This window comes from Hesperophylax consimilis, chromosome 12 (assembly GCF_061612785.1).
Source record: "Hesperophylax consimilis isolate HC1 chromosome 12, BYU_Hcon_1.0, whole genome shotgun sequence".
Taxonomy (NCBI): Eukaryota; Metazoa; Arthropoda; class Insecta; order Trichoptera; family Limnephilidae; genus Hesperophylax; species Hesperophylax consimilis.
The window spans coordinates 33,914,737-33,932,987 of record NC_142847.1 but is presented as its reverse complement, the minus strand read 5'-3'; the positions used below and the strand labels follow the sequence as shown (position 1 = coordinate 33,932,987).

Genomic DNA, 18,251 nt, shown 5'->3' with positions numbered 1-18,251 from the left:
GTTAAGACACTTTTACAAATGTTTCATAATTTACTTACCCCAGTAAACAACGATGAGCACACTTGAGAATCGCTACACTGTGATGTGATAGTACATGTTTCTAAAACTGATCCATATAATACGGTGTGAATAAGCTTAAAATAAAGTAAAATAATGTTTACTTATGGAATGTAATACGACAATTGGGTTTATTCTCTTTTTCACATCTATTTTTACAAGTTTTCATATCACAAGCAACCATTTTGCCGTGTTATTTCGTAAAATGCCTCGACCATAGCTCGACGCTAGTTCGAACAAGAATGATGACGTCACATTCTCAAGAATCACGGGAAGCCATACGCGAGCCCAGCCGGCTCCAATGGAACCGGTATGGGGAGTGGAGAATAATACGCTTTTAATCACTTAGGGCAGGTCTACTAATATATTTATATGTCTATGAATACATTACAGCAGTTAGTTTACGAAACGTCCATTACACTTTGTACAATTATCATAAAACAAAAATTATGTTAACGAATCTGCAGTAGGTAGTTATTTTTAACAATTTTTGTCTGTGTTGCACGGTTTTACAGTCAATTTCACATTATGCACTAACCCACGCCTACGATATAACACAATCATAATTATTTTAGGCAACAAACGAGTAGGTAGGTTACTTGCTCACATAATCGACAACTTTTATCAAGAACAACTTATTAAATAATATAACATTTTGAAATTATTTCATAGTAATTTTATGTACACACAAATAAAACACGTTCGACGCCATGTAGTATTACGGTAAATGAGATAATACACTAATGGAAGATGTGATGCAATTTAAAAAAAATAATAATATTACTTAGCAATGAAGCAAGATTTTTTTATCGGTTGTTTGTTCGTTTAATTTGCCATTAGCCGTTAGAATATTTTAGGTCAAATTTAAAAAAAAATCGGTCGTTAAGGGTCAAATCAGCTGTTTAATGTCTTTCAAAACATGTCGAAGCTTAGACCCGGCTTCAAAGGTTTTTTTAAACTTTTTAGTTTGTCTGAAAGAGGTTTGAAAAAAATCGAAATGCTCAAAAAATTATGTTTTTAGGTTCCAATATTTTTTTTAAATATGAATACCGCACAAGAGTCTCAACTGCTCCCGACCGTCTGGAGCCAGTGGGAAAAAGGCATCCCCTATTCAGGTGTGTTGGGTGGCTGGAGGTAGTGGGGAGGGGATGGAGATGCGGAAGAGGAAGGTGAAGGAGTTACTTGGCTATTCAGATCTGGTAACCAAACACGGCTAAAGCCATTTCAAGCAACGTTTCAATTACGAATGGTGGTCTTACACCAGGGTGATACTGAGAGTATCTTCCATTCTGAAACTGGTTCCAAGTATACTATATATTATTTTTAATTAATAAATTGTGAAATAACGCAAATTAATCAAATAAAATTTACCTGCGCAAGCCGGAAATTGAACCCGCAAACTTCGGCTTGCTAGTCGAGAACTTTACCCATCGACTACTGAGACCTGTGTAATGGTTATGTGATGCAGGTTCACCAGTTTCCTGCTTGTATTACGAATTTCTGGACACCGTGTACACGGGACCGGTTTTATATTTGGCTAAGTTTAGTATTTAGATTTAAATTATCACATAATTACAAACAATTCCTAATTGAGAGGTCATTCTCCGACTGGCTCCGTCTAGCGGGACTATTGCATGCATTTTCAGAAAAAAATAGCAAATTTAAATATTTACTCCACAAATAAGACTGAGACGAAATGTTTTGGGTATTCAATATTATCGGAATAGTATTTTTGTCTAGTCATTTTTTACTCTGGTCCTTCGACCAGTTAACCAATTGAAAGGAATTGAGAGGCCTCCTCTCATTGGTCGGCTAATTCATAGCACGTTATTAGTGACAGGACACGACAAAGTACGTAATAATATCGCACCAGAATATATATTACGGGCAGCCCCGGGGCAAGTCTGACAGGTATGTCATCAAAATGACAATTCAACACACCTACAAAAAGTGATATAAAGTCATGAAAAGTGATGAAAAAACTAGGTTAAATAGTTTACATAGGTAACCATTAAAGCTAATTTTTGTATCATCACTTTTAATGACTCTATATCACTTTTTAAAGGTGTGTTGAATTTTCATTTTGATGAAATATCATGGAACCAAAATACTACAGATATTGATTCCGAAAACATCACTGCGCACAGGCTAATATTTTAGGTAGGTATCGATCATCTCAAAACACGGTCAAGTAATCGAGTGGTAGTAATGTAATAATATCAATTTGCAGTTACGGCGAAAACAAAGCTACGAAAGCTGGTATCCATTGAATTGAATTTTTAAAAAGAAATCCCAGATTGTTCGTCAGACAGCCAGAACGGAGGGCAACGAGTTTCAATGAGTTTCGAGCGTGTCCTGCAAAAGGAAATATATTCTTACTTAAATGTTCCTAAACATATTTATGTTACTCCACAAATTAAGCTGAAAAGGAGCTCGTTCTTTGTACGGGTTTTTTCACAGAATTCGAACAATTCATCAACTTTCAAAGTCGATTTTCAAGTCCTGTGAAGGTTGTACTCAAGTATAACATTATTGGCCAGTTATTTCACAGAACTGAAATAATAACAGAACTTGAATAGAACCTTCACAGAATGTGAAAATCGACATTGAAATTTGATGAATTTTTCAAATTCTGTGAACAACCCGTCCTTACAGTTTTACTTATTTTTATTATTTGAATTTGATTGTTTTTTTTACCTACTGATGTGTTTTATTTACATATTTTTACAATAGTAAGAAGTACAATATGTCCACGTCACTATCAACCAATGTTATGCTTGCTTAGTAAATAAATAATTCTAGGTATCCAACAGACTAATTTCTACAGTAATACTAGTGTCTCTTTCAAAGCGAGGTGTTTATGAAAGGGGTAAATTTTTTTTCTCATTGTTTAAAAAATAAATAATTCTATGGATCCAACAGACTAATTTCGATGAAAGTCCCTTTCAAGGAATACCAGTGTCCATTTCAAAGCGAGGTGTTTATGAAAAGGACAGATTTATTTATTTTCTGATTCGCATCAACACAAATATGTCATAAAGTAAAACAAAGTTTAAATAAAATTTACTATTGACAGAAGAATTGTGAAGGCTGACAGAAAAGTGTCCCTTTCATAGGAATCCTCCCCTAGAATGACGAAATGCAAAAATATTAGAATTTTTATGAACACCTTTTCCAAAATCGTGATAAATTAAATTAAACACATTTGTGTTTTACTGAAAGTTTATTAGGAGACCCTTCAATGCATTCGTTAAAGGCCTGCAATATCGTTTTTAGTCGGATTACGAATAATTTGAATAGATTCTTAATGACAATATTTTATATCAGTAGGTACAGTACAGGTCATAGCATAGCACTTTTTATAGGTGTGTTGAATTGTCGTTTTGAGAATCATGGAAACATGAAATTTACACAAGATACTCATTTTGTACTGTTTTCGACTACCATAATACGGGCGTGTGTCTAGTGTGGTAGTCGAAAAGCATGTAAAAACTGTACACATTAATATTTCATGAATAAAGAAAAAAAAAAAAAAAAAAAAAAAATTTAACACGATTCGTGAAAATAAAATGCAATGTTATTTGCAAACGAAACAATTATGACTTGCGAACGAAATAATTATGAATTAATGTTCGAAGTCAGTACGGAGCTATTGATAAATAACAATAAATTATTAATAACTCACAATATTCTAAGAAGTGGTTAGTTGTTTGTTTTGATACCAAGGATTAATAAACATGTCTTTGGAAATTCAGACAAAATAATGAGTAAGTATATGGTATTTACTGGTAGAATACTTTATCAGATAACAAGCTATAATAATATGAAATCTATCGATAGCTGGAAATTAGGAAACAAATTTGGATTAAGCAATCAAATTTGTTTTCAAGAACGAGGCTAGATCTCTAATTATAGTTGACTATTAGGGCCAGATATGAAAATAAATATTTAAAAACTTACTGAATAGATAACTCGCTAGAAGTGCGTTATGGGGGTGTCCGTATGTCCGAAGAACATACACAATTTTTTATTACTTCTGGTAAATTTATCAAACATTTTCTAATAAGATATACACTATTAATAAGCACAGAAGAAGTATCGGGAATATTATAAAAACTGCTTTAAAGTTAAAAATCGCTTACTTAGGAAACCAATTTCGGTTATGAATTCATTGTATAATGTGGGCAATTAAGTTCTTTCGAAAATGAATAACTTAAAAAAGAAAAATAGAATAAAACACACTTTTTAGTAATGTTTTTTCTTATATGAGCGATTCTTACAACAGGCAGCTGATGTTGAGCGGGAATTTAAACCTTATCGCTATCTAAATAAGGAGTGCTATTGTTAGCGGCCCAAATCAAAATGATACACGACGTGGTGCATAATTGAAAACTAAAAAATAAACCAAAAACTTTCAAATAACCCTACCTATTTTTACCAAGCATCAAATATGTTTACCCCCGATAGTTTTAATTCAGGTCTGAAAGTGTTAAAGAGGATTTTACTAAATCAATTATGTTTTTTTATTCACTGGAGTGAAGGGAGAATGAATATTTTTGAGTAACGACACACGAGTAAAACGCAGCAGGGGACGTCCTAAATTAGAACTGAGAAAAACACAAGAATATTATTGACTGACAAAGCGCGCGCATTCGTTTATAAGCCCAGGTACACTACTCGCGAAGTTGATCGAAGTTGACCGAATACGATAGTGTGGGCACGAACTTCACTTCGCTACGGGCAACTTCGCTTCGCTTTGCCCGACTTCCGATTGTTGTCGGTAAATGCGCCCGAGTCAAAGGACTCGAAGCGTTACTCGCGAAGTTGCACGAGTGTGTGGGCACGCACTTCGAACTTCGGCCAACTTCGTCGAGGACTTCGTCGAAGCGTCGAAGCGAGTAGTGTAGCTGACACTTCAAGAATAAAAAAGTACCGCGAGCTGAATAATGAATGGGATAAAGCAGGAAATTGTCGGAAAAGTTATATTATTTTTTTTGTAATTTCGGGTGTCGGTTTCATTCAGGTTTAATAATAAATCTTACTACTGTACTGACTATCGTATACCCGGCATTGCCAGTGTTTCTGTACCTAAGTCAGATCGTTACTGACCCACAAGGGAAATAATTACAACGAGTGTCCTTGTGATTTGCAAAATTGATTAAAAGAAACAACAAAAAGTTTGCATGTTTCTTACAAAGAAAAGTATTCTAAAATCAAAAAAAGTATTTTTTTTATAAAGAACATAAATAATTGATTGAAAAATAAATATATTTAGTTACCAAAAATTTATCTGAAAATCTTCCTTCTGAAAAAGTATTATGCACTTTGGTTCAATACAATAACATAAGTGACGAGATGCTAATATTTTAACCTAGTGTTCTTCAATGTTAAGGCGATGCCATACGTAGTAATGCAAAATCATGTGTTTTTGGTTTGAAAATTTGGTCGCCTAGAAATGTTTCAGACGCTGTAATTAAATACTGCGAGTAGAATACATCTTGACCTTTGAAATCATCGAGTATTTTTTATATAAGTCTTTTTATAAGCCCAGAAAAAATAATGTATAGGCTGCTTTAAAGTTCAAAATCTCCTACTTACGAACCCATTTTCGGTTATAATTTTATTGTATAATGTGGCAAATTAAGTTATTTATAAAATGATCGGAAAAAAATTAAATATTTATGCCTGAACATCGACAAAATAAAATAAAAGGCACTTTTTAGCCATGTTTTTTCAACGGGCTTATGGTGTTAAGCGGGAATTTAAACCTTATCGCCATCTATGTAAGGGTTGTTATTGATAGCGGCTCAATTTAAAATATTATAGGACGTAGTGCATCGCCTTAAAGAATAAAGAACGTCTCGGCTCCCATACAAAATACAGTACCGGTTGAAAAGAAGAAAAAAAAAAGTAGGCTTTTGAGACTAGTGACGTCACTGGTCACGTCCATAGATTTGGTGCGATTTTGAGAGACCCGAAAAATTAATACTTTTGTAATTATTTTAACTATTAAAACTATAATAAAAAAGAGACTGGAGTTCCTTATTGAAACTCCTTATGTTTAGTGACCATGTACCGCTAGATACTTCCTAAAGTTTCCCCGCTCGTTTCTTCCTTCAGTCTCGCAATAATAATATAATAGATTTACTGACTCCGGTGCCTGCTTATTACATGCAAAGATAAAGATGTGTAATGTTTTGTCTAAAAACATCTCTTATAAAGTAATATCGATCGGCCGGTCATTGCTCTTGCTATGCGGAGTACGGCTACACACGAATACACGGTCAACCCCTCGCTCCCGAACCCTGAACTGCACCGGGTGACGCCGGGTACACCCAGGGGGCGGTTCACCACGGAGAACAAAGACATTGATAGCGTACATTCTACCTGCATAACCTGTGCACCACATATTACATTACCTAACACCTTCCGAAGTAATACTATGTCTTCGTAAGTTGCTACCATTCTGCAATATTGTTCTCCTGGTAGGTATAATCTGAAAAGGTTCTAAAATAGATTTATTTTTACCTCATTACATGAACATTTTGTAGTCACGTATAACAAAGCTCAATTCATTTTTTTCCCGCAAGGGTGGGCAGAGAGGATGAAATGCTACACAACTCTGCCCTTCCACTCGATTCTTGCCTAATCAACATTTGAATACATTCAATTAAGGCATTGCCCACCTTTACACATAGTTTTTCAAAATCAAAAGTAGACAGTGTCCTTCCTCTTATTTTTAAGATCAAGATCAATTTTAATTTTAATTTTATCAAAGATATTGAAAGAAGAGTAAATGCAGGTAACTCCATTAATGGAGGACTGAACGCAGTTGGCGCTAACAAAAAATTGTCCAAAGAAGCGAAGTTAGCAGTCCACAATGGAGTGCTGGTACCTACCCTGATGTATGGAAGTGAGGCATGGAACTGGCAAAGAAAGGATGAAAGTAGATTGAATGCTGTTGAAATGAGATCCCTGAGGCGTATGTGTGGTAAAACCATGTACGATCGTGTGAGGAATGTTGAGATCCGCAAAGAGTGCAAGGCTGATGTAAGTGTAATGAGTAAGATCAAGAAAGGGACGCTTAGATGGTTTGGGCATGTAGAGCGAATGAGCGAAGAAAGGAGTGTAAGGAGAATATACGATGCAAATGTAAATGGTAGCAGAAGTCGGGGACGCCCGAGGAAGACATGGCACGACCAAGTGAATCAGATACTTGAGTCGGGCCATAGTTAGTTAGTTAGTTAAGATAAATTTTGGAATAAAACTGTAGATTAATCAAAATCAACTCCACGCAGCCCTCCCGCCATAGATACTCTTATTTAGATAAATTTATATCTATATATTAGATAGATTTTTAAAAATATTTATTAATTTAAATGTTTCATAATTACAATGAAGTCCACAGACAACAGGTTCTTAATAACAATCTACTACTTTATATTATTTTTTTTTTAAATTGCCGGCAACCCGGGCGTTTATTGAAATAACATTGTCATATACAAACAAGTAAACCGCCTCACTAGAAGGTTTCTGTTCTGAGGCGGGTACAAATTAACTTAGGATCTATATATACCTACATATACTATTATTTAACATTATTATTTATTATAGATTCCATTATGCGACTCTTGACTCAAATATGCAATTGACTGATGGTGACATGTTTTCCTGGGGACGTCTCACAATAAGTGAGTGCTAATATTACAAAAAATGGCATTATTGATGTTGTCGTAGATGAAAACTTTTTTTTCCAAAATTTGATTTTTGTATAAAGATTTTTGGAAATTTCAGTTTGGCCGTGACGGATTTCCTGAAAATCTTCGTAAAAAAATCGAATTTTCGAAAAAAATTAAAAATCGTTTCCAGCTACATCAACATCAATAATGCCATTTTTAAAAGGTGAATTACAGGGGCCTCATATAATAAGAGATATTAATGTCGACGTGGTTTTATGGTGTTTAAAATACGCAACCCTTAAATCAAAGTCATTTTAAACGTTCCAGTCCCTCGATGTAATATTACAAACATTAATAATATTGTCAGATAACAAAAAATAGTATAATGTACGTAACTCAGTGATATTGTGTTCCGCGTATGCCTTGTGGCCGAATAAACCGAGTACCTTGGTTCCCATGTAAAACAGATTTGCAGACAAAAACAACGGTTTTCTTAATTACTAAAACATCACAATTAGGGTTAGCAATCCCGCAATCCCGCGGGATTTCTGCATTATTTGATATCGCGGATTTGTAGTAATTCCGGTTAAAAGCGGGATTGCAGTCCTTACGAACGAATTTTAAGGTATTCTGATCTGAAATTGACTGAACTGAAATTTTTAGTAAAATACGAATATATTATCGTGAAGTCGGAAGACGTGTTCATGAAAATCCGATTATGACTTTTTATCATAGACTTCTTAAAATACTTATTACGTTTGGTTTTCAACGTATTTTTATAATATTACTAATACCAAAGAAGATCGATCTCAAATGGCTACGGAGTAATGCTAGTGACAATAATGTTATTCATTTTTTTCTTCATCAAAGCCTTCTTAAAATAATTTTAATAGAATAATTAATTATGTTACTTTTTCAATATCTTTATTTAATATTACTAGTACCAAACATAATTTATACGAAAAGTCCTCTTCAATGACATAATATATCATCTCTTAAATGTTTTTTTTTTAAATATACTAGTAGCGAAGATAATTGATATAATAATGATATGTTTGCAATAATTCATTTTAATATCGCGTAATTAAAAAATCCCGGGGGATTTCTAATTTCTATCCCGCAATCCCGCGGGATTTCCAAATTCTATCCACTAATCCCTCGGGATATCTAAATTCTATCCCGTAATCCCGCAGGATATAAACTCAATTAATAAGAATACAAAAGTCAAGAATTGCCACGCTCGGTTTGCAGTCCTAATTACCGCTGCATGCGAGGTATACCCGACTGGTTATGCAGTCTCTCATGCAGAGAATAATGCACTGAGGACACCGAGGCGAACACTGCAAAAACAACATTACTCGATGGATGCAACCAAGAACTAACCGTGAGAAAGGAAGCAGTAAGCCATGCATCTCCAGTTGAATGATTAGCAAAAACGTCCAAAGGAAATCAATGTATATTATGTATCTATTTAATGAGTTTATTTTCATTTCTTTCATTTATTTCTTTCAATTAATCAATGGCCTCGTCTCTAACGGTGAGACGCAAATCAATTTATTTGTCCCAGAGTCTCACTCTCGGGCACAGAAAATTCAATGAGTTTGTAAGGTTTTTGGCGCTACATTCTCACTGTGAAAATGGTATTTTTACAATTAGTTAGATAAAATATCTGTAATGTTGTAAAATTTTTTGTACACAAATAAAAAAATAAAAATAAATAAAAAGTACCTAAGCACGTTCTAAAATATTTCAAATAAAAAATACGATTCCCGTTATGGCTTAAAACAAAGGAACATATGATATTGACTTGGAATTTTATAAGTGTAGCTTTGCTATAGTGTGGAATTTACAAAAAATAAATACTTTGTAACTGGCGTAACGGCGTACCAAACTATAATATATTTTTATTTTATACATATACACCAGATATCGTGATTATCAAATCTAAGATGCAAATATCAATTCTGCAACATTTATAATATCCTGTGATGTCTCACAGTCTAGTATCGCGCTAATTATCTAATAAAAGGGCAAAACCGTGTAGGTAGCTACGTATTGTATACCGGTAATCCAAAGGTACGCTCAACTATAGACCTTCGTTCCGAGGAAAGTGCAATTCGCTCTAGGCCTGGGTTCAATTCCCAAATCGAGCATAATATCAAGCTACAATACACAGCACTCTTGTTAGCTCAGAGGAAGTTATAATATTATTATCAACCAGTGGCGGCCAGCTAATATGTGCTCCCGAGCGCCGAACAACCAACAAGATTTCCGACATGGCTAATCATAATCACAATACGAAACTCGGTTCGGTTATAATATCTCATTCAAAAGGTACCTACTTATTAAGCGCGCATAACTTGCAGACCGACTTTGACTTGTGCCTATGTTCGTAGCAGTTCGTTTTCGATTGCGATCCAAAATTTAACTGCTTTGTCGCATATTCTGTGGAACAGTCGAAAGCGTGGGTCCATACCATTACATACTATTCTTTGCAAATAATACCATATCAAGAACGGCGTTCGGAGTTTTACCACCACATCAGAAGGAACGGTTTATTCAGTAGAAAGTTAAACTAAAACGCGTATGTTTGATATTATTGTCGATATCGTTGTTTCAATTTACCATCTGCTATTTTTCAGCGAATGTTACGCTTCTTCGATACAAGCATACAGGATAAAACTTGTCATTAAGAGATGAGTGATGGTCAGATTACTTATTATCAGTTCAGTCAGTACTCGCCGTTGCCAGGCATTGTATCTTGAATTTAAAACTTTTCTTACTCTGAGAAAGTTTTGAAGTTTAATTGCAGGTTATATCGATCTTGTATATCAATTATTAATAAGGCATATCAATTGCATGTTATACTAATTTATGATTACTTTTGTGTTTGTTCAACGTATAAATTAAGAGTGAGTTTGAATGTGGAATACATTAAGAATAATAGGTCGAGTTTTGAAAACAAAGTGATAATAAAAAATGCCGGTCCACCTAAAACCTGAACTGATAATAAAATAAGAGTGCAAATCTGGATCGAAGAAGTTTACTCGATCATTTAACAAAACAATGTATAACAAAGCTTGTAGCTCTGTGCATGTGATCAATTGAATAGTTTATTTTGTTTTACGTGTTTAATTTACGATGTTGATTCAGTTTGGACAATCAGCGGTGTTACTGATGTAACTCACCTTTCTGAAAAAATCAAAAAACATAATTCTTATCATTAACATTTACAAAAAGTTTTGAGCTTAAAGGTTTTAGGAAAAGTTGACATCAGAATGCAATTGGATTCAGGCTACCGTGCCTAAGGTAAACACCATAATGAGCTATTTAATAAAAATCGATACAGGTCAAATTTCCCAGAACATGATTTCAATGTGACGCTTAAAACGTATGACTTCCTTAATAAAGTTCAGTACCTAAAAGGTAAACTCTGTGCAATTTACGCCCGCGACGATTTTTCAAAAGCTAACGGCGCTTTATCAATTTTACAACTTTTTTATAGTACTTGTTTATTAGAAGACTTTCCCGAGACTGTGAAATTACTAAAACTTTTGTGCACCATTCGTGACCTTTGGAATGACCTCAGTTGAAAGCTAAAGATGTTTCTCAACGTTAAAAAGAATAAAATCTTTTAACACGTTGGGCCAGGACAGACTGAACGCACTATCAGTGTTAAGCATTGATAGAGGTCTTTGCTAAACAAAATGAACAGAGAATAGAACTTCTTTATAAATAGGTATGTACCTTTATTTAATTTATTTTATGACTTAATGTTGTAATCCGGTGAACCCCCACATATTTTGACCACCGGCCGCCACTGTTATCAACCACAAAACATTGTGAACAAGTTTTCAAATCAGTACACAACAGGAAATAAACAAAGGAGTCGCAATGCATAGCAATTTATCGAAAAAACTTTTACAGAAAAAAACATAGGTAATATTCAAAAAATATGATTGCTGTACCTACTGTCATTGTTAAAATTATTGAAAGTTAAACTTTTGTGGAACAAGATACTGTTTTTTTTTCTTAGCTTTGTAAAATGTAAGCTATAATAATTAAATAAAGCCAGAATGGTAACAAATTAATATGTAAATTTAAAAAGTATTTACCTTCTGGATACGCCTGTTTCTTCTGTATGATGTCGATAAACATTGTCGTCAGATTGTAGAGATGTTGCATCCCCTTGGGATAAAATTCCGTGGAGGAAACATAGGTCGCATTTGTATTTGGCTCCGTGTATTTGATATCCGAAGTCTCCAGGACATGGGACAAAGCCTTCTCCAGGTTCTCACTGATGCCCATCATCTTCTTGGTGAAGGAACCCTGGGCAAACTGGACGTCAAAAGCCAGAGCCAAAACCGCAATCAAGGCGGCCATTATCACTATCCTGCCGCGCCGCTGGTCCTGTGGTCCTATCGCGGCCTTTTTACTTTTAACTGCCATTTTAAATGGCAAACTTTAACTTAAATCACTAAAATATCACTAAAATTACGCCAAACCATTAGCTTTTTATTATTATTCTTTAGGAATTACGTTAATATTGCTAGTAAACTACGCGCGAAACATAAATCTTTTCGCGAGTTTATTTACCATTCCTTTGTTATCGTGTAAATAAAAAATAAACAAGCACTGGATAACCAAGGTCGCACGTTTGGAGATTAAAACTTAAAACGCGTTAGAGTTGGATAATGAAACTTAAAATTATAAAACGGGATAAGACCTGTCAAGTAACTACAGCGGGTCCACCGGCAGTACGTACACAAGATGTCACTGGTCTGTAACACACCCAAACATATTGTAAAGGAGGTGGATAAGTCAAATTACGCACAATATTTGCATATTAGAGCTAAATCACATTGTGTTCGTCACTATTTAATTGTTTTGTGTCATATTTAGTAGGGTTTCTGTTAGTATTATCAAACAGAACGATTAACTTCGAGTTGATGTAAAAATGGGCGAACGACGGAACAACGTGCGACCTTCCCGCCCGACGTCTCTCAGCGCACTGCGATCCGGTGAAGCCTTCGAGCTATGAATTTAAATACTTCGTAAGGTATCGAAAACATTTTATGCTTTACCAGCTGACGTGTAGCCGGTGTTGCTGGGGGTTATCCTTAGGTAATAGACAGTGACCGGATAAATCATCACAATGATTATTAATCACATCTTTAAAAAGTTATATAAAGTCATGGAAAGTGATGAAACAAAAACTTTATTAACTGGGTTAAGTAGGTTAGGTTAGGTTAGGTTAGGTTTAACATTATTTTTTTTCATCGTTTCTAATGACTTTTTAAAAGTGTGTTGAATTGTCACTGTGTTGAGTTATCATGGAACCGTGATAGACATATATCACAGCGGACAATTCTGTAGTACATTATTTTGATATATCTCATGAGGTTTAGCGAGCGTTAGCCATGTAGTGCCCGAAAATATATTTTTACGTCTTGATTATAAGACATTGACTTTTCTCTACTTTATAGACATAAAGAAGAACTAAGCGCACAAACAGACAGTATTTTAAAGAATTTGGGCACTTTTTTTCACCAGATAATTTCGCGAAACAACACAGTTAAGAGTGCTGTACATTAAGAACGAAAAAAAACAATAAAGTGAAATTGTATGTAAAATTAGTTTTAATCTAATCTTGAGACGCCACCGTTACACCAAAATTATACATAATATTGTATTTCCGAAATTGCATTGCATCTCTCCCAGTTTTACCCTAAGACGAACCACTTACTAACCACTTACGAACCACTTACTTAAATCGGCCTTAACGAATTGTAAAAATTGACTCACTGAAAAACATTATTTCTTAACCACTTACATGGTTACTGATTATTTTACACTCTACTACCATGTTTGATATTAGGAATATTTGTTGTATTACTTACATAGTACATATCTTCTAAAACTAACTAACCATCACGCCGTTTCCCCGCAGGGATATACAGAGAGGACGGACCGCCAAACAACTCGGTCTTGGCATACACTTCATGCCTCATTCACATTCATACATCGTCGCAAGGCCCGACTCAAGTATCTGATTCATTTGATCGTGCCATGTCTTCCTCGGGCGTCCCTGACTTCTGCTACCATTCGCATTTGCGTCATATATTCTCCTAATACTCCTTTCTTCGCTCATTCGCTTTACATGCCAAAACCATATAATCATCCCTATCTTAATCTTACTAATAACGCTTACATCAGCCTTGCATTCTTTGCGGATCTTCACATTTCTCACATAAACTAACATGGTTTTATCACACATGCGCCTCAGGGATCTCATTTATACAGAATTCGGTCTACTTCCATCGTTTCTCTGCCAGTTCCATGCCTCACTTCCATACATCAGGATGGGTACCAACACTCCATTGTGGACTGCTAGCTTCGCTTCTTTGGTCATTTTTTGATAACGCCAATTGCGTTCAGTTCTCGATTCGAGTTCAATGAAGTTACGTACATTTGCCCTTATTTCAATATCTCTGTCAGCCTTCCCATCTTTCGTTTACTTCCTAAATACACAAACTCATCAACCTGCTCCAAGCATTCCTCATTCACAACTATATTGCATACTGTTTTCGTACTCTCTCTTTCAAACACCATGACTTTAGACTGACTTATATTCATCATTAACTCATTCTTAATACACACTTCATTCATCCTAGACACGAGAGACTGTAGATCTTCCATACTGTTAGCAATCAGCACCGCATCATCAGCATACAATAGGTAACATACTTTCAGATTACTCAAATTCGCGCCCAATCCCACCTCTTCCAATTCTTGCACACAATCATTTATAATTATATAAGAATAACCACGGTGATATTTCGCAGCCTTGTTTAGCACCTTCGTGATATCAAACCACCCCGTAAAACCACCGTTCACCCGAACACACGCAACGCTTCCATTATACAGAGACGCAATTGCCTGAGTCAGATTCGTACTCACTCACAGACATAGGAATTAATAGACGAGAAGATAAAGGCGAGGGGTAAAATCAACTGTTGAAGAACGAAGGGAGTGAAGATGACTGTGATTCGTCAATAAATCAATCTGACAGTAAATAGGCATCTCGCATTATAATATCACCATTTACTTCTTAAAAGTAAAATCTGCTTTGAATGAATAGACATTTTTACATGGGAGCGCAAATTACTCGCCACGTTATGAACAAATTTGCGAAGTCCAAATTCGGCAAAGTAAGGCAGCTTCTATATTCAGAGTCGTAGTTAGTTTCAGAGTATTTAGTTAAGACACTTTTATAAATGTTCATAATTTACTTCCCAGCAACCAACCAGCTTTGTGTTTCGCGTCCAGACGTTTCTCGATGTGATAGTAACAACTGATTCATATTATACGATGTGAATATGCTTAAAATAAAATAAAATAATGCTTATATATGGAATGTAATACGACAATTGGGTTTATTCTCTTTTTTCGCATCTATTTTTACCAGTTTTCATAGTACAAGTAAACATTTTGCCGTGTTATTTCGTAAAATGAACCGATGATGCCTCGACCATAGTTCGCACAAGAATGATGACGTCACGTTTTCAAATATCACTTGAGGCCGTACGCGAGCCCAGCCGGCTCAATGGAACCGGTATGGGGAGTGGGGATAATACGCTTTTAATCACTTAGGGCAGGTCTACTAATATTCATATGTCTATGTACTCACTCCATACTTGGACAACACTTTCCATGGCTTTTTCATGTCGACTCGGTCGGGTGCTTTTTGTAGATCTACAAAGTCAGAGAATAGTTTCTGGTTTTCTACCAGAAACTTCTCCGTGAGCATACGCAATGAGAATATCTGGTCTATGCACCCCCAACCACTCATATAAGCACCTTGCACATCACATATGTTATCATTTGTTTCCTTTCTTACCCTTTCAATCAAAATTCTACCATACAGCTTGCCAACTAAGCTAAGCAGGCTAATAATAGGCCTATGATTCCCACATTCCATACGTGACTCTTTACCTTTGTATAACGGCATGATCACAGCCCTAATCCAATCTAAAGGAGTGTAACCCTCCTTTAAACATTGGTTTTAAAGTTTGCACAACCATTTCAGGATTATACGGCTATCTCCTTTAAAATATTCAGCAGAAATATTTTCGAAACCGACAGCCTTACCATTCTTTATCTATTTAATCGATATTTTTATCTCATCTATGCTAATTTCGGTAACATTGACCCCATCATCATTTTATTCCTTCCTCTTTTCTATTTACCTCAAAACTGTACGTACGAGTATAGAAATAAATATAAATTAAACCAAACCATTGAAGTTAACCAGAACTTTTCAGTGTTTCCGCAAATAAGTAACCACCGTTCGGTCTTATCACATTTTTTTCGAATTAAGACAAACGGTTGGTGATCAATGCTTCTTTCTCCTTCAGATTTACTACCCATCTCTTTCACACTCGAAGCGTGCAGCACTCGAAGCTTCGTGCGGAACTCCCAACAATTGAGATCAATCTGTGAAGATGGCTGTAATAAAATTATTATTTCGTGCGTTTGCAAAAATGTTTCCTTATTCGTCCTGTTTTATTTAACCTATTTCGTTTTGAAGAAGTTACTACAAAAAAATATTTTTCCATTTTAAGTTTAAAAACTGTAACAAATTGAATTAAGTAAGTAAGTAAGTACCTACTAAGTAAATACATATAGATAATCAATCATTGCTTGAATTGAATCGCGAGTCACCGATAATCATTGGGCATTTGCGGGGTAAGAGGGAACTGCGGGCGGGTGCTCAAAACTAGTTCTAAAAACTTTTTTGATGCTCTCAGGGTGCACAAATACCTACGGGTCATCTATAAAATGATTTGCCTGTATATAATTATTTTTTACAATTTTTTTTTTATTGAATTTGTTTATAAAAGAAGACTTCTTTTATTATTGATCACTGATCAGCAGAGATGTGCAAAATGGGTACCCAAAACCATTTGAAATGAAAAATGGAAATGGGTCAAAACTTTTCCATTTGAAAATGCAAAATGCAAAATGGTTTTTAGAAAAGCATTTCAAATGCAAAATACCTATTTTCAAAATGCATTGAACATGCAAAATGGTTTCTCCGGTCAAACAATTAAAATAGGTAATTATAGAATTTTTAACCAATTTCGTCATTTAATAATGAACATCAATGTAGAACAAACATATTATATGATGGTAAATCCAAAAACACCACGACTACAGATTATGAAACCACAAAAAATTTGCGCGGGACTAATGTTGCCAACGTAAAAACATAGAAACTGCTATCTAATATTACAGCGTCATGGCCCCATGTTCAGTATTTGAATCAGTATTTTGTGCAATGGTATCACTCAATTGCCAGGGCTCCTACCAGGGAGCAACTTGACAAATGTAAATTATCTCTCATACCGAGGTTGAGGACCGACTGATATTTGGGGCTTATGAAAAAAAGATGAGTGGAGATAGTAGGAAGAATGTTGCAAAAAAGCATTTAAAATGGAAAATGCATTGAGAAAAGCATAATGCAAAATGGTTTTTAGATAAGCATTTAAAATGCAAAATGGAAAATACCCATTTTGCATTTCCATTTGAAATGGATTTATTTGAAATAAAGCACATCTCTGCTGATCAGTCAGTGACTGAGCTGGCAGAGCGTAGGGTCGGGAATCCAGGCATATACGTCTCCCTAAAATATACACTGACAGACTTCAGTCAGTTTTTAATGCTGCAGTAAGGCTGATAACCGGTGTTTCCAAATATTCCCACATCTCGCAACATCTGCGGAACCTTCATTGGCTTAGGTGCCAACAGCCATAGGTAGATTCTCAGTACCTATACGCAATCCCAATACCAATTTTGGAGACCGAGCTTTTGCAGTAGCAGGCCCAACAGCTTGGAACAAACTCCCTTCATATTTGCAAAAGATCGACAGCTCATCTGAGTTTAGAGCAAAACTAAAGACTCACCTTTTCAACTTGTCGTATCCAGAATAATGACCTTCTTTTATTTGTCTATTTTTGTTATTTTTATACCTTACCACCGACCAAACCACGAGCAGAAATCATAACAATCTATATTTGTAAACGTAAATATGTATGTTAAACGTAAATCTCTAGTTTAAGCCGTAGTCGTAAGTCATATTATAGCGGAATTGTGTAAATACCCACTCGGTCATAAAAATATGTATAGTTTTAAGTCATTAGTTAAAAGTCTTAGTTGTAAATCACTCGACATTAATCATAGTTATAAGCCACTAGTTATAAGTATCTAGCTATGAAACTTAGTTTTAAGCCAAAAGTAATTGTCTGCTAAATTGCAATTTCCACCCCTTGTAAAGTGTAGATTGTATCATGTATCTAGGTGTAAAGATTGATAATTTTTTAAGATGGAATGATCATATCGATATGTTAACAAAGAATATCAGGAGACTTACATTTATTTTTAAAGAACTGCGACACATATTGGACAAAGAGAAATTAAAAACTGTCTATTTTGCCTTAGTCCAATCTCGACTTT

General features: G+C 35.0%; 1 protein-coding gene across 8 annotated transcripts in view; it reads right to left on the bottom strand.

Annotated features, from left to right (window-relative positions):
* Window positions 1-12,737, bottom strand: part of LOC149419534 (prominin-like protein) — a 262,011-nt gene extending 249,274 nt beyond the window's left edge. For 7 of the 8 annotated variants that reach the window (XR_016302903.1, XM_089638373.1, XM_089638370.1 and 4 more), the window contains exon 1: window positions 11,852-12,737. Coding sequence is in view for 7 of the 8 variants with exons in the window: in XM_089638373.1 (XP_089494499.1) it covers window positions 11,852-12,185 (334 nt within the window). In the remaining variant the exon portion in view is untranslated. The remainder of the gene's footprint in view (window positions 1-11,851) is intronic. The other variant, XM_089638367.1, reaches the window with a different exon arrangement.
* Between the last annotated feature and the right edge of the window lie 5,514 nt (window positions 12,738-18,251).